The sequence below is a fragment of the Hyperolius riggenbachi genome, chromosome 1 (assembly GCF_040937935.1).
Source record: "Hyperolius riggenbachi isolate aHypRig1 chromosome 1, aHypRig1.pri, whole genome shotgun sequence".
Taxonomy (NCBI): Eukaryota; Metazoa; Chordata; class Amphibia; order Anura; family Hyperoliidae; genus Hyperolius; species Hyperolius riggenbachi.
In genome coordinates, this window is record NC_090646.1 from 463,499,316 (window position 1) to 463,526,560 (window position 27,245).

Below are 27,245 nucleotides of genomic sequence, written 5' to 3' on the forward strand. Positions count from 1 at the left end.
TCCAGTAAAATGTGAAGGACCTATTAAAAGTTGTTAAGGGCCCGTTTCCACTATCGCGAATCCGCATGCGTTGCCCGCATGCGGATTCGCACAGCCAATACAAATAGATGGGCCTGTTTCCACTGTTTCCACTTGTGCGTTGTGCGGAGCGTTTTTCTGTGCAGGATTTTTCTGCACGGCAGAGCCCTCAGAATTCGCCTGCGTGTGGAATGCAGGCGAATTGCACACAATGTATTTAATAGGGAAATCGCATGCGTTTACCCCATGCGGTTTTTGCCGCGAATTCGCATGTGAATTCGCATAGGTGCCAATGTAAATTCACACAGGCAGTGACATGGTTAAAATCGCATATACCCTCACCTATGCGAATTCGCATGCGATTTCATCAGCGGTGGAATCCAGGCGATTCCGCACCGCAATAGTGGAAACGAGCTCTAAAACAATCCCATAACTAAATGCATAAATGTGCTGGAAAAGTTCTATATAAAATTACCTCTTTTAGGTTCCTGTACAGTAAATCATTGTTCTTCTCCAAAAAGCCTAAACAGACAATTATAAATACAGTTAGTGCCATAAATCTGGATGAAAGATGGGATTCAGCCGGCGAATAGTTCACGGCGAACAGCGGGTGTTCGCATTTGCGCCTTCAGGCGAACACATGGCATCTTTGACCCGCCCCCTATACATTATAATGGAGCCAAACTTTGACTACCTCAGCCCGACCGTAGGGCTGGAAAACCGCAATCGCCTGCACTCCCGCGAACATGCGCACAAGCATGGTGGCCATTATACAAAGACTGCCGCCGAGAGGACTAACATTTACGGTATGTCCTGGAGGTGTCAACTAGTAAAAACAATGATTTGCTCACCTGACGTTATCACTAAAGCTCTTTGCGTTTGTTTGTGGCATGTTAAATGCGGCGTTTTGTCTGTCAGTGTGAAACGTGCATAACCCTTACACTATCTTATCACCGTGTACGAACGCCGGACATTTTAAACCACTTAATTCCACAAATTTAGGAATGAGCTGTGATTTCTGCCCTTTAGAGATTTAAATTCGACTCAACAATTATTACAATACGTTTTTGGTGGGACTTTTGCCATGGATCCCCCTCCGGCATGCCACAGTCCAAGTGTTAGGCCCCTTGAAACAACTTTTCCATCACTTTTGTGTCCAGAAACAGTCCCTATTGGTTTTTGAAATTCACCTGCCCATTGAAGTCTATGGCGGTTCGCCAGATTCGTCTGTTCGCAAACCTTTGCGGAAAACCTAAAATGTCATGTTTGTTACATCACTACCCTTCTTCTAGGTGTTTTTCATGATAAAATGCACAACATGTGACCTTTTGTGCACCTGCATTTCCTCTGCTACAACTTGATGCTGCTTTTGTAAATTTTTTTGCAGACTTTTGCACATCAACATAACTAAAACATTGCAGAAAGCGACTTTTTTTTAGCATTATGACAATTAGATTTTTTACAAGTTTTTATATTCCTGATCTGCTTTACAACTTGGACCTGAAGTGCAGATCAGGGAACACATAGATCACACGGATCAATGTAAATAAAGAACACACCCACATTTTTGAAGGCTGTTTGGAAGATAGCAAGTTTGTTACTATATTTAGATTACTTAGACCAATCGCAACATATCTGTTAATTTTTGTTTACTTACCCACAGTGCAATATGTGACCTCTCCTGCATAGTGAAGAAGTTGGAAGTCCACATAGTCTATTGCCTTCCTGGTTCCTGGACCTGCGAGCTTGCGCCTGTATGTAAATACAGATGATAAGTAAAAATCAATCCTGTCTTACTTCTGTACATTTGATTTCCAGAAAAGTTTATCATTTCCTAGTACCTGCTCACAAGCCCAGTGATGATATATATATATCATATATTCCAGCGTATAAGACAACCCCACAACTTTTTCAGTTAAAATATAGAGTTTGCGTTATACTCGCCGTATAAGACTACCCCTCTTCTCCAACGCACACCAAATAATGTTTGTCTTTACTTATTGCACTATACAGAGCCAAACTGAATACACCAAGTTTTTCTCACCAACAAATTAGAATTTCCCTTTAAGCAGTTTATTTCATGTAGACTAGTAATGTGTTACAAATATCATAACTGTGTCAGTATTGAAAAATTGGTGTAAATACTTACGTCAGGAAGTGAGGATGGTCCCCAACCTTCTCCTCCAACTTAGCTAGAAAGCTGAGATCTGTAGCTTCTCCAGGCCTCAGACACTCCTCATCCTGCAGCACATAAATATAATAACAATGAAAGAAGCAAGGCATAGAAAATGAAGTGGAACAAGCAAGAAGTAAAAAGAACAGCAAGAAAAAATGGGCAGCGTGTTGTAACAATGTAATTCCTTCCTGTGTGTAACAAACGAAGGGGCAGCTGCGGCGAACAGCACCACCGCCGCAGCTGCCTCCGTGCCCCTGCCCGTCCCTCCGGCGTCTAGGACGCCGAGGACGGGTCTGTGGTTTTCCCATAGGGTCCCTGTCTCGCACAGGCGCGCGCGGAGACAGGACCTTTATGCTCAGTGAAGGCGCGTCAGCTAACCTGCTGGTCGGCTGACGTCAGAGGTGACTCTCGCTGCTCGGATTGGCGGATTTCCGAGGTGGGAGTGGCTGAGAGTCTCCCTCTGCTTCTTAAGCCTTCGGGCTTCAGTTATTCCCTGTCTGCTGTCGTGAATACTTTGTGTTAGGCCCGGTTCACATTAGCGTTCACTATCCGGATTTTCCGGATCTGATCCGGACCGCATACTGTACAAACGGAACGTACGTTCCGCATAGCAATGTAAAGTCTATGCGGACGTTCACACGTGTCCGTTCCGTACAGTACGGAGCCGGATCGGATCCGGACTCTTTTCCAACATGCGCTATTTTTTGGGTCCGGATCTCCGGCCAACGCACCCGGACCGGAGCCGGACCTGAGCCTGACAGCATCATCAGGAACACAGAAACCAATGGGGAACGGAAGGCACAGAACACACTGCCTACAAAAACCTGACGTTCTACCCCACTTCCTATGCGTATCCAAGCGGCCATTTCGGATGGGGACACATGGGCCAAGCATGTCTGGAGTGGAGCAGCAGTGACAGACGTACTGGAGCTGTTTGGCAGAATGTCGGAGGTGGAGGTGAGGCCTACAGCGTAGGAACCTGATTCTACACCCCCAACATTTTTTTTTTTTAAATTTCGCTATTTTTTGCCCACGGATCCGGATGGCAGCCTGATGCATGCCTGATACAAACGGACTGGATCCGGATCGGAACCGTACGGTTCTGATCAGGATCAGGTCAGGATCCGATCAGGATCCGATCAGGATCCGGTCCGTTTATTTGACAAAACGCAAGTGTGAACGGGGCCTTAGCGCTCAGACCTTAGACCAGTATCCAGGTGTTGAAACCAAGGACTTCACACCAGACTGGGAATTGTTACTGTTATTGATTACCTGTGTATGATTCTGGCTTAACCTCTGACTTTGCTATTGCTTTATGTTTCTGTACTTCTCCCTATCTGACTAGTTGCTGAACTTCTGCCTGATTACTGATTACTCTTCTGCCTCACGATTCTGTACCAATATTTACCTCTCAGTTGCCGAACCTTGCCTGTCTGACCTCTCTACTCACCAGTGGGCCCTTGCCACTGGTGAGGTGTTCTAAACCCACCAGCCTCACTGGTGAGGTGTTGCCTAGTGACTGATAGTACCTTCCCAACTCCTCTGGGAAGGTTTAGCCAAAACTATCCAAGTCACCTGTTATACCTTTCCAGCTCCTCTGGAAAGGTCTAGCCTAGCTACTCAGTTCCCGTTAACTAGTTCCTTGCCAGCTCCTCTGGTAAGGACTAGTCGGCCTATTTCTGCATTTTCCTAGTTAACCCTTTCCAGCCTCTCTGGAAAAGGTCTGTGTTATTCTCTGTCTGATTTGCTATTGGTCTTTACCTGCTCCCCTGGTAAAGACCAGCTACACCATTTCCTGTACTCTCTCTGTTAGTACCTTCTCCAGCTCCTCTGGGAAGGTTTGATCAAATCTACACAGTCAGTGTACTGATAGTACCTTACCAGCTCCTCTGGTAAGGTCTTGCAAAACTATTAAAGTTACGGTTGCACCAAGCACTACTCACACAGTCTGTGTTAGCTATACTAGCATTATTGGTGATTCTGCAGATCACCTAATAATCTGGCATAGTGTCTGTATTATTGATGATACTGCAGATCACCTAATAATCAGACGTCTGAGTTATAACACCCAACCGTTACACTGTCATTGTCTATTGGAAATAAGACAAATTAAACTTTTTAAAGGCTAAGTAACTCAACGCAGCAGGCTACTTTCCTGGGTACCCCCTTCATCCACATAAGCAGGCTCCGATCATGGCCACAGCAGAAGTCTGTTGGAAGCAGAGCAGTCTCTGGTTGTATCAGCAGCTTCAGTCTGGCTGCAGAATGGTCAGACTACAATTAACTAGTAGGGATAGTCAATAAGGTGCAAATCCTTCCGTGTACATACAGAATTATGCAAATTTTTGTATGCAAATTTATGCAGCTTAAAAATGGACCAATTGAGCCTATATTTGCATACAACATTTGCATAATACTGTAGCAACTATGAATTATTTTTATCTCATTGATCATCCTCATTTACAAGTATTAAAGGTTTATGCCTCTTAATACAAGTTTATGAAGTGAAACCTTGATCTTGCCTCCAAGGTTTAGCTGGGCTTTAAAGTGGCTTTAAACCCGCATTTATTATTGTAATAAAATCATTCCTTGGTTACAACTTTTAGTATATGTTATTTTTCCACCTTACCACAAGGCGGCGCTGGTTGCTCACAAGTTAGTGTTTGTGCATTTTCCTACCTGCACAAAAACATTATAACAGAATATGATTTCATGGCTGCCAAGGTAAAAGAGGGCCGGGTCAAACCTTTGTGTAGTGGCCAAACTATGATTTTTTTTAAAAAGGTAAAAATACATTTTTACTTGTAAACAATACCGATGTTTGTATAATTCATTAACTGTACTCTTATAGAAAATGAAGTCTGTAAACTGACTTCAGATCCATTTTATCCACTATACGACCACTCCACACCAAATGGTGTGGATGTGGTGGCAGCCCTAGACCCGCATAACACCACTTGGCGTGCAGTCCTGGGGGCGGAGTTTGCAGGGGATCGCACGTGCTGATCGCACGTGCTCGCTTAAATGACGGAGCTCCGCCATCAGTCTCCCCCGTCTTTTTACTCCGTACAGCACTGCGATCTAAGGCAGCGCTATACTGGGGACAGCTGTGTAAACTGGCTGTCCCCCTGGTAGGCTCGGGGGTGATCAGCTGTCATAGGCTGAAGCCTATGACAGCTGATCAAAGTGATTGACTGACGGGGGTATGTAAAATAAATAAGAAAAATAGGCAATAAAAGGGGGGAATCACTTGTGTCCTGACATGTGCAGCGAGGCCTTAAAGCTGCAGTGGCCTATTTATTGAAAAATGGCCTGGTCTTTAGGGGGTTTAACACTGCGGTCCTCAAGTAGTTAAGCATTCTAAGTAATCCTTTACCAGTTAAGTGTACCTGAAGGGAAAAAAGTTTCCCAAATGCCCCCGTCCCCTTCTACCTCGTTGTTCCAGCACTGGGACCCCCTGAAGCTCGTCAACAAAGGCTTGATGACGGAGCTTGTCCACAATGTGCAGGCGCAGATGGCTCGCAGCTGCGCAGTAGCATGGAGCCAAATGGTCTCATTTTTTTCCACCAATTCCGATCTGCGAATCCTTGCTGTTGTGCAGGCGTGAACCGTCCTGCACCTGTGCAGTGCTGCCACACTTGTTCGTGTAGGTGAGCATGGCTGTAAACTTCTGAGTGTCCCAGCACTGAATCGCTGGTCGGGAGGAGGCTTCACAAATCACAGACCGTTTTTATAAAAGTCTTTAACTAGTTAACCACTCGGGTTTTTTTCCCCTTAAGGACCAGAGCAATCTTCACCTTTCAGGACTCCTTCTTTCATTCGCCAATAACTAAATCACTATTTATCTCATTGAAATGATCTATAAATCTTGTTTTGTTTCGTCACCAATTAAGCTTTCTTTGGGTGGTATATTATGTTAAGACTTACTTTACTCTAAATGTATTTTAACGGGAATAATAAGAAAAAATGGAAAAACAATCATTATATCATTATTTCTCACCCATTATAGTTTCAAAATAAAACATCCTACTGTGGGTAAAACTCACACATTTTATTTGCCCGTTTGTCTCGGTTACTGCAACATTTAAAATATTTCCCTCGCACAATGTATGGTGACAATATTTTATTTGGAAATAAAGGTGTATTTTTTCTGTTTTACATCCATCACTAATTACAAGTCCATATATGCAAAAATAACAGTAATATATCCTCAAGACATACATATTAAAAAGTTCAGTCCCTAAGGTAACTATCTATGTTTTTTTTTAATTGTCATTTTTTTTTGTAAATATGCAAATATTTTATTTTGGTAACTAGGAGAGGGTCACGCCTGCACAACAGCAAGCAAATCCTCGCTTTTGTGCAGTCGTAAGCCGTCCTGCACCTGTGCAGTGCTGCCATGCTTGTTCGTGTATGTGAGCATGGCTGTAAACTTCTGGTAACTAGGAGATGGTCAGGAAGGTTAATTTTGAGATATATATATATATATATATATATATATATATATATATATATATATATATATAATTATTTAGTATTTATATAGCGCCGACATATTACGCAGCGCTGTACAGTGTATATATATATCTTGTCACTAACTGTCCCTCAAAGGAGCTCACACTCTAATCCCTACCATTGCCATATATCTATATTATGTAGTGTAAGTACTGTAGTCTAGGGCCAATTTTTTAGGGGGAGCCAATTAACTTATCTGTATGTTTTTGGAATGTGGGAGGAAACCGGAGTGCCCGGAGGAAACCCACGCAGACACAGAGAGAACATACAAACTCTTTGCAGATAGTGCCCTGGCTGGGATTCGAACCAGGGACCCAGCGCTGCAAGGCGAGAGAGCTAACCACTACGCCACCGTGTATATCTATTCATATAACTTTTACGAGTGTATATAAATATGTGTGTGTGTGTGTGTGTGTGTGTGTATGCACTTTTATTCAAACAATGTACAGTATGTCGGTGAAATCTTACTATTTGGCCACAAGATGTGCTCACAGTTTTTCTTCTTGTGCGTACTGTTACGCTGTACCTGTTACTGTACGCTAACAGGAAGTAAAGCGTGTATGTGTTACTTTTTTATTACAATTGACACTGGGACTTAGATCAATGAATGGGAACTGTGTTCCCATTCACCGATCTCCCCACTAACGGGTGGCGGTGGGAGATGAAGTCCTGCAGGGTGTAGATATACTGCATAGCGTGTAGTATGTAGTTTAAATGAAAGCATGTACCTTTATTATATAAGATTTGAGTACATTTAAGGAAACTAAAAGGGACCCTGAATAGTAGCTAAAATAAAAAATGTCACTTACCTGCGGCTTCCAGCCTGCAGAAGGCCACGAGGTCCCCCGGCGTCTTCCTGGCTCCTCTCCGGGCCCTGCTGGCGGCATCATTACTGGCGACACTTAAGCTTGAGTGTCGGGCCAACACTTCCTAGATCGGGACAGTCTGCGTCATCAAGGCGGCCGCTACGCGTCATCACGGCAGCCGGTGTGACAGTCCTGCGCATGCGCGGTTTTCTAACTCTGAACCATGCATGCACAGCACTGTCACTCCGGCCGCCTTGATCACGCATAGAGCTGCTAGCGGGACCGGAGGGGACCCATGAGGACACAGGGGGACCTAGTGGCCTACGGCGGGCTGGAGGAAGCCACAGGAAAGTAACATTTTTTATTTTATCTACTGTTCAGGGTCCCTTTAAAAATATGAAATATACGGTAAATACAATGCATGATTAGATCATAAATACACTTTACCATTATAGCAATTATTCCTTTGTGCTTCTCTTCAATTAAGTCACAAATAATTTTGTTGTCAAAATACTGCACTGGCTCCCACTAAACAGGAAAACAAATATGGAGACTTTAGCAAAATAAAACCTGGCAATATAGAGAACAACTTCACAGTATACTGCAATATATAGCACTATTAATATAATGTACATTAAAGCTAAACTCCAGGGTCAATTATAACAACAATGTGGTGAATGTATTTTCTTCTCTTTGAGACTGTGCTTTTAAGTGAAACCTATAATGTAGAAAGGTCAGTCCCATCCACTTGTATTCTAGGCTGATGTCCTCATGAATTTAGACATTCATAATTTTTAGTAACGCCCGACCATGGATCAATGGTTACAAAATAGTGAGAGTGACGCAACCTTTGGGCAAATTTACAGTTACTTGGGTTAAAAAAAAGACTTGCGTCCATTAAGTTCACGTTATTATAGGCTGGCAACTTTTATCAGTGTGCTAAAAAAAGAAGACAAATGATAGTGATAACAGGTAGAGGTTTGTGAACTTTGGCAAAAAAAGAGTGAACCTTACCGCAGAACATAAGTGGATTACGCTGTTTATATATGAAAACCTTTCAGAGTGTAACATTTATATATTGATAAATCAAACATATAAAGTAGCATTTGTTAAACAAAATTAAACAAATTCAGACCCCTGAACTTTCTTCAAATGGGCTATACCTGTTTCAGCTAGTAATAGTTTTGTTTATCATAAATCAGTGGTGCATCAGTGAATGTATATTTAGATTGAACCGATCAAACTAATTAACAAAATAGGCCCATAATAATAATAATAGCTATAGCTAGTAGTGCCCAAATGCATTAATACATGAAATGACAAAATCAGTTATGTGGCAAATATAAATAAATGTACAATACTGGTTAAAAAATGCCATAATTTTCCATACCTTGCTTTACCTTGGACAAATGATCCGAATTGGTCCAATATATATATATATATATATATATATATATATATATATATATATATATATATATATATATATATATATATATGTGTGTGTGTGTGTGTGTGTGTGTGTGTGTGTGTGTGTGTGTATATATATATATATATATATATATATATATATATATATATATTCTGTAACTTTGGGAAAAAAAACCACCATTAATCTTCCTGCTGTAGACAGCATTAACCTGTAAATGTTTTGTGGTGAATATAGTACTGACTATAAACAATGGCAATCAGTATATATACAGTATACATCAGTATTTATTTATTTATGCAAGTAAAGGAGCTGCAGTACCTCAATTCCCTCTGTTTCGTATTCCTCTTGCTCAGCCTTTAGTGTCATAGCAATAAAGAGTTGCTGAAGTTTTTCATTACAATAATTAATGCAAAACTGTTCAAAGCTGCCAACACAGAAGACATCATTAACATTTGCTTAGAAAAGGAACAGAAACCTCTTACATGGATTTACAAGATCAGTATTCGGTAATGACTAATGTATGAGCAGGCATATTCTCTAAGCACAAATGGGGTAATCCGATATAGTGGTCAGCAAAAAACCTGTAGATTACAACGGATGCAGATTGTGGGAAAAGCAGATTTGTACTGTGATGGGGAGCTTGAAATCCACTTCCATCAAATACAATCCATCAAAGCCATTAAATATTTGCTTTATTTACTCATTTACTCATTATATGTAGTACAGTATAATGGTTGCACTGCAGTAAACCAATAAACTCTTCTACTTAAAAAGTTTAACAGTCCCCCACCAGCTGTAAATTAACTATGGAATATAAGTATATATACTGCATGTATATATATATATATATATATAATATATATATATATATATATATATATATATATCCCATTTATATAAGCGTGAGAAATTCTACTTTCTAATCCCACCCTAACACTTTAATGCTCTATTGAATTGTTCTCTAGGGAAATGTAACTAAGTGAACTGTTGCAAAGATCCAAGGAAAAAGTTTAAAGCTGAAAAACTCGTTTTTTAAAATATTACCTGTATGGAATATAAGTATATATACTGCATGTATATATATATATATATATATATATATATATATATCCCATTTATATAAGCGTGAGAAATTCTACTTTCTAATCCCACCCTAACACTTTAATGCTCTATTGAATTGTTCTCTAGGGAAATGTAACTAAGTGAACTGTTGCAAAGATCCAAGGAAAAAGTTTAAAGCTGAAAAACTCGTTTTTTAAAATATTACCTGTTTGTTTCAAACACTTCGAAGCCATAAATGTCTAGAAGTCCAATGACAGTTTTCTTTGGCGGTTCCTGTTAGATGTTAAGATGTTACAAATTACATAAAATAGCTAATCTGTGCTATTTACCAAAAGAATAAAAAGATAAATAAAAATAAATGATCTTTCTCTTGACATACTGTATATCTCTACATCTTACTGATGCTTCAGGAGGCCCAGATTAAATTGGCCTTCCTTTGCAGCTTTTAATTAAACAATCCCTTGTCCACACCCCTTCCCTGAAGAAAAGAGTCACTTGGTAGAAGGGTAGAAGCTGCCCTTAAAGGGAACCTGAGCAGTGGCCTAAATTGAAAATCTGGACTTACCTGAGGCTTCCGCCAGCTTCCCGAAGACCGTGAGGTCCACCAGCATCCTCCTTATCTCTTCTATGGTCCGGCTTGAGGCTCTGGTAATCCGGCAACTTCGGCTAAAGTCGAAAATGCGCGCCCCCGTCGCGCCACCATGCCAATGTCAACAAGCATCCTGTGCATAAGCGGTTCAGTCTTTTGAGAACTGTGCATGCGCCGGACACTTACAGTGACTGGCGTAATGGTGCGTAAGCGCGACTTCAGCTGAAGGTGCCGGATTGCCTCAAGCGGGACTACTGAAGGGACAAAGAGGATGCTGGGAGACCTTGTGGGGTGTGAAGGGCTAGAGGAAGCCGCAGGTTAGTCCAAATTTTCAATTTAAGCCACTGCTCAGGCTTATTTATAATATTTTTTTATTTAGTTTTACTTAATAGGTATTGAAAAGCTATTGGCCCATATGCAATTACTTTTTTCTCCTAAGAGATAATTTTCATATTCTTATTCAAATAACTTTTAAGCATTTTACAATTGAAAAAGTACCAAAACTTGGTGATAAAGTACTATCAAAATTATTTTGAGTATTTTCTTACTTGCTGGTGGTTTAAAACGCATTTCATGACAACGTGTGAAAATATCACCTAGGAGAAAACTCAGGAGAAAAAGTGAATTGTAAATGGGCCATTATTTGGATAAAGCAAAAAGAAGTAACTTATGAGTAGAAAATACATCAGGATCGAGGTATGTGCCGTAGTCCATAGGAACGGTCGAAACTCAATCTGTCAAAGTAAGCCTGAAGCATACTACAGTTTGTCTGGAGGTATTGCCACATATACAGCCTTACCACATCACACATGCTGCTATTTTACAAAAAACAGGCTCCCTCAGGACTTCAACATATACCCAACTACAAGGTGGGTAAATTCAGTCATGCCTGCTGCCTCACCAACCGTATGATAACACCAAACCAATATATAGGCCAGAGACCGGTCGGGCTCAATTGCTATCAGGTGGCTTAAATCAAATTTGTACCCAACTTCAACAATCTTTTTTACTGACAGTAGACTGTTTTTACTAAAAAGCAGCATAATTAAGTTAGTTAGGCTTCATATGAAGCAGCCATACCGCCAGTCTAGTTTCACTTTGGTATGTACAATTCAGGGATACATTAAATGTGGCCACACACCATATCATTTTTAAAATATCTTTTCAATTCAAGAATTGCAGTTAATTTTTCTGACTGATTGTAACATTTCAAAATCTCTGACCAATGTAACACACACCTGTGGTCAATTTTTACTCAGTTATGAAAAAAATGATTGTAAAATGATTGTGAACTCTGAGAAAATTGCTTGGAAATATATATTTTATATATAATTTTCAGAAAAATTGATCAGAAAAATCCAGCACTCTCAATAGACTTTTATCAAATAAAAATGGGAAATTCGATCAGATTTCTTGCTCAAATAAAAATAAAGCTTTCGATTTTTTGGAAAATTGGATCGTTTTTATCAAATTGCTGTAAAATCTGATCATTTTATTGTATCGTGTGTGGCCACCTTAAATAGGAACTGAAGAGAGAGTTATATGGAGGCTGCCATGTTTATTTCCTTTTAAGCAATACCAGTTGCCTGGCAGCCCTGCTGATCCTCTGCCTCTAATACTATTAGCCATAGCCCCTGAACAAGCATGCAGCAGATCAGGTGTTTCAGACTTTAAAGTCAGATCTGACAAGACTAGCTGCATGCTTGTTTCTGGTGTTATTCAGATGCTACTGCAGAGAAATAGACCAGCAGGGCTGCCAGGCAACTGGTATTGATTAAAAGGAAATACATATGGCAACCTCCGTATACCTCTTACTCCAGTTCCCCTTTAAGAAATATTCTAATTGCAATTCAATCGCTACACTTCCTGCAGAATTTTACTTGGTAAGCACAACAGAAGCTTTACCTTATTTGCCAGCGATACATTAATTCTGTTGACAAGCCAGTTAAAGGATCTTCCATACATAGCTTTGGCAAGGGCATCTCTGGCATAGTATGCCAATTCCAAATCAAGAGGGCTAAGGACCTGTGAATAAAACTAGCTGAATATTTACATAATCATACATACACACATACTATAGAAATGCCAATAAATTCCAAAACTTTATCAGAATCAGACTAGTGCCAGCTTGTAAAATGTGGTTTTAATTACATTTTTGATATATTTTTTTCAACAGATAGAACCTCAGAGAGAAATTCTCCTCAGCAGATCTAAGTCATCTTTCTGCCAGTTATCTATAGTACCTATGAATTTCAGATACAGTCAAGACCTGTCCTTTGTCATTATAAATGTATGATATCATATTCTCTTCTTCTATGGAGAGAAAGATATATTTATACAACATTGATGTCGTACCTGTTCCGATCTTGCCTCAATCTTTTTATGTGTTAATCCTTCTTGTAAAATGGACAGAGGCACCCCAAGAAGCTGTGTGTAAAAAATAAACAATGTTATATAAGACTTGGTTCACAAGAGACATCCTTAATACTATGTACATAAGCACATCAGATTACAGTATAAAATCGAGGAAGCTTTATTGGCACATCCAAACACACAGATACAGCAGCTGACACATTTGAGACACAAGGGCATTTATGCAATTAACTTTTTCTCCTAGAAAATATTTTTTTATCTTCTCGTTAAAATAATTTTTTTCAGCACTTTGCAATTGAAAAAGCACTAAACACTAGGTGAAAAATTACTATTGAAATTATCTTGAGTATTTTCTTGGTTGCTGGTGGTTTAAAAAAGTGTTTAATTGTTCTAAAATATCACCCAGGAGAAAAGTCAGGAGAAATATTAATTGCATATGGGCCAAGGTCGTTAGTCATAGCTAGACTTTAGTCATAGCTAGGTCTTTGGTCATAGCTTTAGTCATAAATACTAAAAAACGCATAATGTACACAATAATTTCTTCAACACTTCACAATACATATAGAATATGCAGCAGTTTCACAAAGAGCGTCTTGTCAGGTTTATTTAATAAGGTAAGTGTAGACCATAATATTCTAAAAGTATCTATTTAAAGCAAATCTGTAGTGGGAAAAAATGCAGATAGTTTTATATGGAGAGGGAAGGCTCTGGATCCTCTTGAGCCTTCCCTGTCCCCACTCAGTCACTCAGTCCCCTCCTTCCAGCACTGCCTCCGGTGAAGTCACACCACCTCCATCAGCCATTGGAAGGCTTCAGGAGCAGATGGGTGGCTCTGTACTGCACATGGTGGAGTGTGCAGGAGTATGTGCTAGAACATGCACAGTATGGACCCGCTCGCCCTCAGGAGCAGTCGGAGATTATGAGTGTTCCTAAAGTCTTCTGAGGGCTCCAGGAGGTATATTCCACCAGTTGGACAATTAGCTGTAACAGGGGTAACAACGCTGGTACTCCTAGACTAGATCGATTGTGTAGTTGTGTGTTTTGTGTGTGTGTGTGTGGGGGGGGGGGGGGGATGGGAGGATGGGGATTGCACAAAGTTCTGGGGCCTTACTGTCTTCAGCCAAGCTAAACAATTGGACCAAAAGGACATCACATCTTTGACAAGTTCAAGCATACATGATCAGATGTCTGCACATAGCTTTGGTAAATATCTTCTTATCATTATTACATTATTATTAATATTATTATTAAATAACATTACAATTTTTAAGCAAGAGCTCAAAGATACTCACATACTGATTATCACATACTGATTATTCTTAAATATTTCTACTTATGCTTATCCTTTAAAATTATTTTTACTGGAGTTAGTTCTATGGAATTTAAAATATTAACTGTGTAAATGCAGCTTACAGCCAGCTCAAATCATACCTTAGAGATCCATTGGATTTGAGTGCCGTTCTTGATTATGGCATGACCATGGCTGTCCTCCTCATACTGTATGTTGCCCAAGTGCAAAACACTGGCTACCAGTCCAAAAAGATGCTTGATTAAAAGCAATAGAGAATAAAGTGAACAGATGAAAGTACGATGCATTAGCAATAAACATAATTCTGAAGGTAAAGATGCCTCTTTCTATATTCCTTTATACGTCTTATTTTTTCATTACACATTTGGATGTTATATTTGATCATTTTGAATATCTGATTCACCTATAATAAGGTATTCTAATGTTTGTGTTTTGGAGGAGATGACTAAGAAATGTCTTGAAGACCACACAAAAAATAGGTTTTTTTTATTTTTAAAAGTACTGAATACTGTATTTACATATTTTCTCCACAATGGTTATATGATGGCCCACAATTTTAACAGGTTTTGTTCTCCCCATAGGGAAGGGGCAGTACATTCTTAATTTTAATGTTTTGGACTATTTTGTGTGTCTCATTTGTCACGACAAGATCAGTGTATATGTACAGTCTTTTATAAGTGTTGTAACACAAGGAATCCATATAGAATCACTTTTTAAAATTAATGCAAATTATGTTGTTGAATAAGTTTTAACTTTAATCCTCGTGGCAGTGTGGAATTTTTTTCTGGGTTTCTCCTGCAGAAGTATCAGTAGGGATGTAGGAGTCACCTATTAAGCCTTGTAGGCATACTAGACTATCCTCTGCCTTGACCGAGAATATAGCATGTGTGCAGGTGCTTCCTGAGGCACCTGCATACGATCGACGTATGCAGCAAAGCTACTATCACCTGTCCGCTGATGCTTCCTTCTGTATCTTCTCTTCACCACTGGGACTTCTTCCTCTCCCTTCACTCCTGGGGAGCTGTGTATCATGTGACAAAACACTAAAGACCAAATACTAGATGACTCTAGTGGTCACAAAAGGTATGTGCCACGGTTTGTGTAGTGTTTGACCTCTAACATTTGTAATGGGCTACAGAGAAGAGGCAGGAAGGAGCGCCTGGCAGTGGAGAGAGGACACACGCTAGTTGACAGGTGAGCTGCGTACACTCTGCACAGCCCACAGGGTGGGGGGTTACGGATTAACGGGCTAGAAGGCCTGGGGCACTGGCAGGAAGCGCACACAAATTTTATATAGTGTGTACAGTGTGTAGAAGGATTTGATCAGATATATACCTCTCTGATCAGATAATGATCTGAGAGGGATCTCTCTGTTGGCCACATTGACTAGTGCATGGCCACCTTGCTGAATATAACATAAAAAATGCACTGGATAAACTCTGTACTTATTGCCCCATCACTTGTTTCCTCCTTATCCCTTAAGATTGTAAGCTTTTGTTTTTTGTAAGATGTTCTGCACTTTGTTAGTGGAAATAAAGTAGTCACTGTAGAATTTTTCCTGTCTACAAACTCTTTGTTGTGTACCAATGTCTGCATTTATGGACCCATGGTTGTTTCCTACTCTGCTCTGTGTAACATCACAGAAGATAATGGTGCTATATAAACAGTTATAATAATATTTAGCATCTCTGCCTTGGGCGCTAAAGGATCTTGTCATGGCCCTGGTCGGATGACTACAGCCCTGCCTCTACCTCTTACATGGAGAGGGTAAAGGTAAAATGCATTAACATTCATTACAAAATTCAGTGTTAAAGGTTACTATTTTGTTCAAAAGTGAACAAAAAGAGTGTAAAGGTTACTTACTTCAATGTCGGCTTCTGTGAACTCGATAATGGTAAATGCCCTGCGGACAAGTTTCCAGTTGGCTTTGTCACTGATAGAGCTTACTTTGGAACACTCTCCCTAGTAAAGTAAGGACAAACAATCACTTCCGGTTTCTATTTATATTTAACACATCTGTACAAACAGAGTTTTTTTTTCTCTTTACCTGAATGAGGTAATTGTAATGCTCTGGGTTACGCTCTAGACCCAGCCAACGTATGAGATGATCCTCTCCTCCTTCCAACAGCTGGTAGAAGATGTGGAAGTTCCTCTCCCCTTGATTCTGATGGACCACACGTGATTTTTCAATTAAATAACTAAGGATGTGACCTCCGGCAGGTGCTCCCTATAAAGCACAAATGAACAGACAAAGAATCCAAATCTTGCTGCCACATTCTAATAAAAACAACTGTGTATCTTCTGAAGGCAGCACAACCTATTAAGTATTTCTAGTTAAAAAAACTGATGGACAATTAACAAACTAACAAATGAAGAGCAAAAAAATCCTTTTTGCTCAAAAATGGTTACGAACATAGGAGAAAGGAAACCGCTTGGCACTACTCAGAACATTTAATTGTCAAAAAGTCCAAAACAGGTTAATGTCCATAATAACAATGAAATGTAATAATTATCTTGCTGGGGTGCTGGATGGACAGTGTGTGTCGATGGTGCATGGCCTGACAACCATTTCACTATGCTATGAGCTTCTTCTGATGTCAAATGTGCACCATTGTTTTGTACTTTTTTGGCAATTACATCTTCTCTGGGTAGTGCCAAGCCTTTTTTCTCTCTATGTTCATGCACCATTGACTACCAGTTGCTTCGAGCACACTCAACTTTAGAAGACATCACTGATATCTGAAGTGCCTTTACTGTTGCTGGAGGACTGAGTGCCTGCCCACCCCCTCTTACCTCTTCGCCATTGTCAAAAATGGTTACTACTGACCCATGTATGGCAAGCGGAATCGGAATCACTTGCAGTGTGCAAGAGGCCTTATAGTGATTTGATGTCTGTAGGTACTTGCACCATAGATTGGGTATAGTGATGCAATGCCATAAATGTTGCTATGCAATGCATAGTGCCCCAAAAACTGAATGGGTATGTACATCAAAACTCCACCTACCACAGGGTTTGGCCATGCCATAGTTTATGTGCTTGTTGTAAATACACACCATCGCACTAAATGTACTGTAAATATTCTGTGGGCAGCATTTTCTACATGTTGCTAGGAGCACTACACTTGAACTGCGGGCTTGTTGGACAGTTCAGTCTCCCTTTTCCAGCCACAAGTACCACTTGGCTGAAATTACATGCAGCTGAATGGCAGCATTCAGTAATACCGCTGCGGCGTTACCTGGGTGGCCAAAACCATCTCATGCCATGCCTGAGGACGGAAACCACTGTGCTCAGGTGCAACTTCATGGGGGGCTACCTGTCCACCGCCCATGCCAAGTGCTAGCAAGCACCTGGCCGGTGAACAGGAGCAGCTAACAGGTGGTGAATTCACTGCCTTTAGATGCTTGTGGAAAAGAGGCCTAAGGCACTTAGCTCGATATTTACTAGTGCAAGGCTATATTCTCTGTTTACCTGATGAAATGGGATTGCATTCTGAGAAAGGTGTTGCAATTTTAGCGATGGTAATTTTTAATACAATATAAGGTTCGGGTTTTTTTAACTACAGTCCACAGAGTAGTCACTTGTGGAGGTAAGTCCACCTTTACCTCCTCTTTTTAAACGTTTTTTTTTATATATTATTATATATTATTATATCATTTTAGCACCTCTGGTTAACACAAGAAACGTCTAAGTGAAATTTTGTTAAACGTCTAAGTGAAATTATATGTGAAATTTTGCATTGTGATGGAAATTACTTTTAAAGTGGATCTGTGATAAACTTTTACTCATTGCGTAATTGTGCCCCTTACATATAGTTTATAGGGCATTCCTCAAGCCAAATACTTTTTCTTTTTCTTTTAATACCCTAATTCCCGATAAACTAAACAAGCTTTGCCCACAGCTCCTCCAGCGCCTAGGCGTTCTGAGTCTCATGTAGCAAGTTCTCATGGGAGCTCAGTCTGGGGAGGAAGAGGCTTTTCCCAAAGGAGGAGGAAGCATTATCAGCCAGAGAATTCAGAGGCAAGGGGGGGGGGGTGGAAAGGGGAGAAGAGAGGAGTAGCGTTTTCACAGACTTAGAGGTGGAGATGTAGAGCAGCTTGCCTGTGTGTAATGATGACAAGCAGACTATGGCTGCTCTCATTTGATCACAGGAAGAAATAATCATATACTGTTGAAGCTGTTTGCAGTTAGATTTGCTGTGTAAACTATTTAAACTTTAGATAAGATATATAGACAAGTTACTTGTTATATTTCATTTTTCATCTCAGATCTGCTTTAACATTAACAAAAAAAAGGGTATGTATATACCTTGTAGTCAAACTGAACATCCATATATTTTCCAAATCGGCTGGAGTTGTCATTACGCAGAGTTCTGGCATTTCCAAAAGCCTGAGAAAGATCAAATTGTCAGTTTTTACCCTTCTTTTTCTACATTGGAAATAATAAAAGTTCATTAACTGCCTATGAATTCATAGCCTAGGATGCAATGGAGCTTTCTTGCAATCATATAAAAAGTGTGCTATAAGAACCTCCACTATTTATTTGCAGGTTTTCTCTTCAGACTCCAGCACAATAAGGCAAAGACTAGTGGTTTATGCACCTCCAGCACAGGATTGGAGAGGAGGAGGCGATCTCTGATTGTATGGAGCTTCTCTGTGACTGGACACGCCATAGCTAAATACTGAAGGATCTTCTTTGATGTCTCAGTTTTGCCAGATCCACTCTCTCCAGAGATCAGCATGAAATGGTTGTTCCGCTCACTGCACATCACCCTATATGCGTTATCTGCAACAGCATATCTAAAGAATGGCAGAAAGCAGAAATATGAAAATGGTCACAAAAATGTTTAAGTAGTCAAAACACTCCACAAGATAGAAACGTATGTCACATATTAGAAGTTAGCTCAAATATGAAACACAGATCACATAATTACATAAACTTCTAATCAAACACCCTGTCTCCAAATATAAAGTTATTAGGCCACAAAAATAGTGATGAGTTTCAAAATTAAACAAAATTCAACTGTATTGAATTAAAATGTAATTATACATTTTGGCTGGTAAATGCTATTTAAATCTCCAACACAAAAAAAAGAAGATGGGGATTTATCTGAACAGTTTCTCTATTTATTTCTTCAATCAGACAAATCTTCACAGTTTGCGGACAAGACTTCTGGATACAATCACAAGGTTCCACACTCACTGCTGAGATAATACAGATTTAGGTCGTATACAACCTGGTTGGCCTACAATTGATGTTTGTATACGTTGTGCCTCTGAGGAAGCGGCTTTTTCCCGTGAAACACGTGTCAGGCGGTTTTTTTTTTTTATGTGAAGTGGAACCTTGTGATTGTATCCATACGTCTCGTCTGCAAACTGTGAAGATTTGTCTGATTGAAGAAATATATAGAGAAACTGTTCAGATAAAACTCCATCTTCTTTTTTGTGTTGGAAATTGTACACTGTAACATTTGGGGGTGGAACAGAATAATACAATTTTATTATTGTCATAGTGAAATGCTATTTAAGCCCGGAACGTTGGTTTTTGGGGGATTTTTATCTCATTAGCATGAACATGCTTCAATCAACATTAGTTATTTATTCCAGGTCAATTAGCAAGATTATTACAGTTTAAAGAGACTGAACACATTGTACTTTACTTTTACCCGTGGTCCCTGATTCATTCAAGTTTTCTCTCATGGCAAGTTTTCTTGTCCTTTCTATAAAATACAGTTTTAGCATCCAGCAAGTGAAAAAAGTATGAAAAAGTAGGTAAGAAAAATAATCAATCTTCAATTAATGTCAGATAACTTAATTTGGGTTGGAGGCTGAATGGGTACTTTATTAATGAGATACAGTAGAAGAACATTTTACGTGAGAAAAAAAAGAGCTTATACAGCATAACATTTTTATTTAATGATGTTAGCATCTTGTCATTTAATACTTATATTTACCTTTATTTACCTGCCAGCTCATTCCTCCCAAAACCATGTGGCCACTGGGTTCTCTCCAGTAGCCCCGCCCTCTGCTGGAAACGGCATTCTGTTTTCTCGGCTCAAGATAGAAAACAGAATGGTGAGTTTTTATTCAGTAGGGGCGAGGCTAAGCAACAGAACCCGGTGGCCATGCAATTTTTGGGAGGAACGAGCGGGCAGGTAAATATAACTTTTAAATGACAAGACGCAAACATTATTAAATAACAATGTAATTTCTGACTGAACAACCTCTTTAAAGTACACCTATGGGGTTTTAAAAATAAAAAAACAGATACCTCAGGAGGGGGAAGCTTCTGCATCCTAATGAGGCTTCCCCATCCTCCTCAACCAGCCCATTCCAACTATTTCTTCCTCGAACAGCACATGGCAATAATATTTACAACCGTGCCCGCCCCTCTGCAGAAGAGCGGACCTGATCGAGCTCGGCTATTTCTGCTGGAGCCCGAGGGGAAGCTGATACTACGCTTGCGCAAGGCTCCTGACAGACATCCACAAGAAGATGTTCGGGGGAGCCAGCACTGGACCCCTCTGGTGAGGAGAATGGGGGAAGCCTCTTTATGATCCAGTAGCTTCCCTCTCCTGAGGTGAGTACCCCCCAGGGACACTTTTTTTCCCTTCAGGTACACTTTAAGAGAAAAATGTATTACCATAAATCAGCCATTGAAATATGATACAACAATTTTAAATACGGTAAATAGTAAGGAAGTAAAATCTGATAACTTTGCATTAGATCAACCAAAATAAAAACTCCTTAAAAAATCATATTATGCAATTACCGTAATTAACAGAAATTAGTAACTAAAAACAACTGACTAAATACAAGTTAGACACAAAAGCACAGAAAAAAACAAGACTTAATTAGAAAATTAAAATGGTTCAAATTAACAGAATTGTTGGCCATTCCTACATAATCAGTGCAACTGCAATATAGTGAAAACATACCACAGGACAAACTGAAGTACATTTTCACAAAAACTCTCACTTTGCTGAAAATACTGTAAAATTGACGTACATGTGTGGTGGTAGCTCGATGAAATTTACTCCTTGATATATTTCCATCTGCCTCTCAGTATACAGATCAAGTTCTTTGTAGGGGTTCACAGACACTAGTAATGTACCAATGTACGTCTAAAAATTAGAAGGTAGAAAAATGTAAATTATTCATAAAAATGTTACGTGTAAAATTTAAAACAAAACAATTACAATTTGCTTTGTATTTAGGAAGCCAAGCGGAATTTAACTGGAGGGGTAAATGGAAAAAAAGTTAAATGATTACACAATAGGGTTAGACGTGGATTTTAGAAAATCCTAAAACATTCTGCTTGGATTGGTAAATGTGGAAAACATATGGATTTTCACCTGAACCAGTCCTAGAAAGGCATTTAGAGAAAGGCTAGGCTTAAAGTAACAATGGACATAGTGTTTAGTGCTGAAGTGACAGTTGAATTTGGCCAATCTTGACGCCTTTACTGCTTTCTGTTCTGCCTTTTCAGTCCCGGTGTGGACGTTTTTGGAGGGAAACACACTGAATTGTTCTTAACTATTTGCTTCAGTTACAAGCCCTTAGAAATGATTTGTATTTCCCATCAATCCTCTTCTCAAAGTTTATCATGGGATTCAGTAAAATGACCAAATCACATGAGTGCCATATGGAGAGTGGACATGACAGCCAAAGCACAACAAAAAACCCACTGTAGGAAATTGTGAAAAACATAACATGTATAACTCTTAAGGACATGATGGCTGTACTTGTTATGTAGAACACATGATGGCTACTCCTGTTATATAGAGTATATAATTCCTGCACATATTACATTTATTTAAGGAGCACCAACATATTTCGTGGGGCTGTACAACGTGCAAAACATAACATAGAATAATGGGAAGCACAGATACATGAGCAGTTCTCCACACTGTACAATAAGGACAACCAGTGACACAAGTACTGATACATACAACTGATGTAAGTGAAGCTAAACACTTCTACTACCAAGTAGCAAAGCATTTGGAATCGGTTCCCATGTGTTTCTTCATCTCGTTTTGAGCCCCTAGAGGGATCTGAAACCGTGAATGCAGCCAACACTAGAGTCTAAAGCCAACACTAGAGTCTAAACGCAGCATCTCAGAAAATTAGATTGACCGCGTCACTTATAAAATTGCCGGCAATTGGCGGTAAATGCATTAAAGGGAATACAAGGTGAGATGGACATGGAGGCTGCCATATTTATTTCCTTGTAAACAATGCCAGTTGCTTGGAAGTCCTGTTCATCTTCTGGCATAAGTAGTGTCTGAGTCAAAACCCTGGAACAAGCATATGGCAACTCCTGTAAAACCTGAGTCAGCTTAGTCAGAGTCCCTGATCTGCTGCATGCCTGTTCAGGGTCTATGGCTAAAAGTATTAGAGACACAGGGTCAGGAGGCCGGCCAGGCAACTGGTATTGTTTAAAAGGAAATAAATATGGCATCCCTCTCACCTCGGGTATCTTTTAAGATAAATGCTGCCATACATCTCAATGGATCTCCACTAAACAACTTGGATGGACACCAGCAGCCATCCGTGTGAACTGGCCCTGACTCTGTTCTATGAAGAGAGCTCAGGGGACACCATCAGCATCTCCCATATGAGCTCCTTTTCATCTCCATGAAAAAAACAAACAAATGATGTGAAAATTAAAAATAAAATCAAAATACAATCATATATACAGATAAAATGCCTAATGGGGAGTTAGGTTCTCCTAAAACACAAAATTAGAAAAAATATTAAAAAAAAAATTCTGAGATTGGGTAGAGTGTTGTGTTAGCCATCAGTAAAAGCAAGACGTTTGGGATCAGAATGATAACATTTATTGGCTAACTTAGAGAAAAATAAAAAGTAAGCTTTCGGCTAGTAAGCCTTCTTCAGACTTCCATCCTGACTATATTAACAAGACTTTGAAAAACACAGCTTATATATGTTACGGCCAGAACCTGAAGTGTGGCCACTTCTAGTTCTGGCCGGCCACTTTGGGTTCTGGCCGGCCAATGCGCGAAGTGGCCGCAGCGCAGCGGCCAATGTTAGAAATGGAATGTTTCCTTTTAATATTAATATAGTTTTCCGGCCGTCTCTGGCCAAAATGTAGCAAAACAGTTCGTTCATTGAATGAAATGAAGCTGGCGGCTCCGCCTCCTCTCCTCCGCCCCTGCCTCTTCTCTCTCTCTCTCTCTCTTCTTCGGGCAGCCGGCGGGGACACGCGTGTCCCCGAGAGTCGTTCGTGGCGCCAGGAAAGCAGAGCGGGGAGGCTGCAGACATTGCTTCTGCCAGCACCCGCTCTGCAGGGACGAACGACAGGATTGCCTGCCGCGACGAACGACTCTGGGGGGGACACGCATGTCCCCCCGCTGCCAGTATCGGGGAGAAGAGAGAGAGGCAGGGGCGGAGGAGAGGAGGCGGAACAGAAGCCGGGCGGCTTCATCCTTCTACATTGCCGCCAGCTTCATTTCATTTAATGAACGAACTATTTTGCTACATTTTGGCCAGAGACGGCCGGAAAACTACATTCATAATAAAAGGAAACATTCCATTTCTAACATTGGCCGCTGCGCTGCGGCCACTTCGCGCATTGGCCGTCCAGAACCCAAAGTGGCCGGCCAGAACTAGAAGTGGCCACACTTCGGGTTCTGGCCGTAACATATACACTGGACATTTAGAGGAAAAACATTATTTTGCAAACATAAACAAATGTCATTGGATGCCGTAATTACAGCTTCTGGAGGGTCTCACAGGGATGCTAGCCAATTTATGACAAATATATAAGACCACTTGTTTGCTAAACCATCACATATCACAGACTTTGGGTGATGGGGAGATATTGTAGATTGAATGATTGTAATTCTTTATACAGTAGAGTCTCGGTTATGCAGCACCGACGGAAATTGGCTGATTCTGGATAAGTGTGCTTTCTGGATGCTTGAGACTCAATGTTAAATATAGGCCTTTCTAACTACACCCCACTCCATATACATTCCAATAAACACAGTATTAAATGTTAAAATACAGTCATTGAAAGTATATTATCCTTGGGGGAGCCATGGAACCCAATCTTTAAAGAGAGCCTGAGGTGGGCTTATAGATTTAAAAAACTGTTCCTGATCCAGGGGGGCTGAACGGATCAGGTAGCCGTAAAAACTGCCGTTCCCCGCAGCTCCTGCGGCCCACACTGGCCCACTTTCACTTTGGAAGGAGATATTGATTCTCCTATCCAGCGTGCAGGGAGGTGGGGTAGCAACAGGGGGCATGGCCAGGGAGAGAGAGCTGCCCAATGGCAGCTCTGGAAACCCTGCAGAACTCCCCTGGCAGGCATTTTGAACAGGGAGTCCCTCTCCCCTCTGTTTACCTCTGAGATAGCGACAAATATTGTCGCTAATCTCGGGGGCTATAGCACGGCGATGGGGGGGCAGAGAACGGCGGTGTGGAAACACAGAGGCATGTCATGAGGCAGAGAACATGCCTCTGTGTCCCATCTTCCCCCCTCCCCTATCAAACCACCTCAGGTTCACTTTAAGTATAGCAGAGCCTACCGATAGCCTAAGAAGTTGGCCTTCACCACTGTGAGTACAATTTGTGCTGGTTGGTTGAGACTGCTGATTAGTTGAGTTCAGTGGCGTAGCTAAGGAGCTGTGGGCCCCCATGCAAGTTTTACAATGGGGCTCCCCAAACACTCTATACATAACAATTGATATGGCGCACCAAAACCTGCCAATGGCAACTACAGTGTCTGAGATGCAAGAAGGGGATGGGAAATAGCTTGTTAATGATTACCACTGTTCAAAGTTTCTATAGAAGTGATTATTATGAGCACATGACCAATAGAGAGCTAATACTGCAGTTGAGGTAGGGCCCTTCGGGCGCCCTCTGACCCATAGGCCCCGATGCGGTCGTAACCTCTGCAACCCCTATTGCTACGCCCATGGTTGAGTTCCAGATAACCGGGACTCTACTGTATTAGGTTTAAGTTAAAGTGAACCGAGCACCTTTTTAGCACTCAGGACATTTCTATAGTACATGAAAAATGCATGATAACAATCTGTTTCCTTATTAAAATAAACTTTTATTTTACCTTGTATTTTACAATCAAAGTCGTTTTAATAGCCTGTTTCAGCAGCCTGACCGTCCGCAGAAATCTCAGGAAGCTAATTGTTTTATTGAGCTAATTACCCAGAAGAAAACAATCTCTTTTCAACAACAAAGGGGGTGGGTAATTAGGACTGTTTCTTCAAAAACATTGTGTGTGTCTAACAGTCCTAATTACCCACCCCCTTTGTTGTTGAAAAGAGATTGTTTTCTTCTGGGTAATTAGCTCAATAAAACAATTAGCTTCCTGAGATTTCTGCGGACGGTCAGGCTGCTGAAACAGGCTATTAAAACGACTTTGAATGTAAAATAATGAAACAGAATGTTGGCATGCATTTTTCATGTGTATAGAAATGTCCTGAGTGCTAAAAAGGTGCTCGGTTCACTTTAAGGGCGAGGGATATTATTCTGTGAGGGAAATATACCAAGGCAGCCAGAGAAATAAACATAAGCAGATGTAGCCAAGGAACCATGCACACCACTGTATGGAGCCCTGTGTATACCAGTGTGCTCAGGGTGAAGCTATGGGTGCACAATCGTGCAGCAATGTAAAGTGAAGTGTTGCATCAATCCTTTCTGTTGCTTTGTAAAGACCTGGCATAAGGACTTTAAAATGGTGATTTTATTGTTTCCATACATCTTCTCCTGCTATTATACTAATGCTATTCATGAAACCAAAAACAAAAGAAAAAAATGAAAGAAAAGGACATAAATACATAGATAAGGTTCTCCTGGAATCGCTTGCGTAGATTGTCGAGGAAGGCGGGCTCACTGGTGTGAGAATCTAGCAACACAAAATCTTGTACCCCAACTTTGTCCCGAGCAGAAAGTGAACCCTCAATGTGGGTATCTGTAGCTTTCTTTCTAGCAGTTTCCATCTGGGAAGGCAAACATAAAGCAGTTCAGATAGCAACATTGGAACTTACACTGATCAAATAATACATAGCACAAGCATAAAGGGCATGTCCACTCAAAACTGTTATTCTAATTATGGAAGAACTCCTTTAGGATTAACCTGTGTAGGCACACACAAACCATTTCCTGCAAAACGTCTTATTTGTGCACCTTTACTGCAAATAGGTTGGATAAAGGTTTTCTAAAAAGGAACTCTAGTGACATAATCTAGAATATAGTAAATTATTCAGGATACCCACTTTTATGTTAAGGCTTCTTTTACAGAGATGCGTTGCAATTCTCCCACAGCAGGGGAGCTTGCCACGGGATCATTACACCGCAGGAATCAGTAGTTGAAATGACCCTGCGGCAGAGTGCGCCAACAGTGTCATATATACAGTATAGGCTCGCTCCTGTTCAGTGACGTACTCCCTGATGGACAGGAAGTTCTTCACCAAGATTCCCACTCCTCCGTGCATGCGATTACCGTCAAGGGCTTGGTGGAAACCTGATCTGGGTCACACTCCTCTTCAAACATGAGTGCAGCCATACTGCACTCATGGCCCTGCCTGCACAGTAAGCCAGAGCTGCTTGGGCACTAGCGACTCTGGGCTACTGCACAGGTGCTGAGCTCATGCCAGAAGAGGAGCACAGCCCTGATGTTTCAGAGGGACCCGGGCAGCAGCGGAAGACAGCCTGGGAAGCCTCTATATGGTCCAGAGGCTTCCTTCTCCTAAAGTAAGCTTCGGCTCTGGTTTGCTTTGCAGAATTCTCCTCCCAAAGCATTCAGGTTGTTATTTCTGCTGACTTTGAAACACACAGTGAACAAACATTACGCAATTTAATTAGCTCAAAGCACACAGATGAGATAGATGACACTACTGATAACTGTCCCCATCAAATTGGAGACAGTATATCCCTTGAACAGGTTTATGTTAGTCCATCAGACAGAAATGTCTTGCTAAGTG

General features: G+C 40.6%; 1 protein-coding gene across 1 annotated transcript in view; it reads right to left on the bottom strand.

The window, feature by feature from the left end:
• The window catches only part of MYO1H (myosin IH), an 85,556-nt gene extending 58,729 nt beyond the window's left edge, over positions 1-26,827 (bottom strand). The window contains exons 1-16 of the mRNA XM_068247067.1: positions 26,765-26,827; positions 26,100-26,261; positions 21,286-21,401; positions 18,879-19,077; positions 18,587-18,667; positions 16,328-16,507; positions 16,144-16,242; positions 14,403-14,516; positions 12,954-13,025; positions 12,504-12,623; positions 10,215-10,282; positions 9,266-9,371; positions 7,963-8,043; positions 2,168-2,259; positions 1,676-1,770; positions 494-540 (exon numbers count right to left, since the gene is read on the bottom strand). Coding sequence (XP_068103168.1) covers positions 494-540; positions 1,676-1,770; positions 2,168-2,259; positions 7,963-8,043; positions 9,266-9,371; positions 10,215-10,282; positions 12,504-12,623; positions 12,954-13,025; positions 14,403-14,516; positions 16,144-16,242; positions 16,328-16,507; positions 18,587-18,667; positions 18,879-19,077; positions 21,286-21,401; positions 26,100-26,261; positions 26,765-26,827 — 1,695 coding nt within the window. The remainder of the gene's footprint in view (positions 1-493; positions 541-1,675; positions 1,771-2,167; positions 2,260-7,962; positions 8,044-9,265; positions 9,372-10,214; positions 10,283-12,503; positions 12,624-12,953; positions 13,026-14,402; positions 14,517-16,143; positions 16,243-16,327; positions 16,508-18,586; positions 18,668-18,878; positions 19,078-21,285; positions 21,402-26,099; positions 26,262-26,764) is intronic.
• Positions 26,828-27,245: the final 418 nt, after the last annotated feature.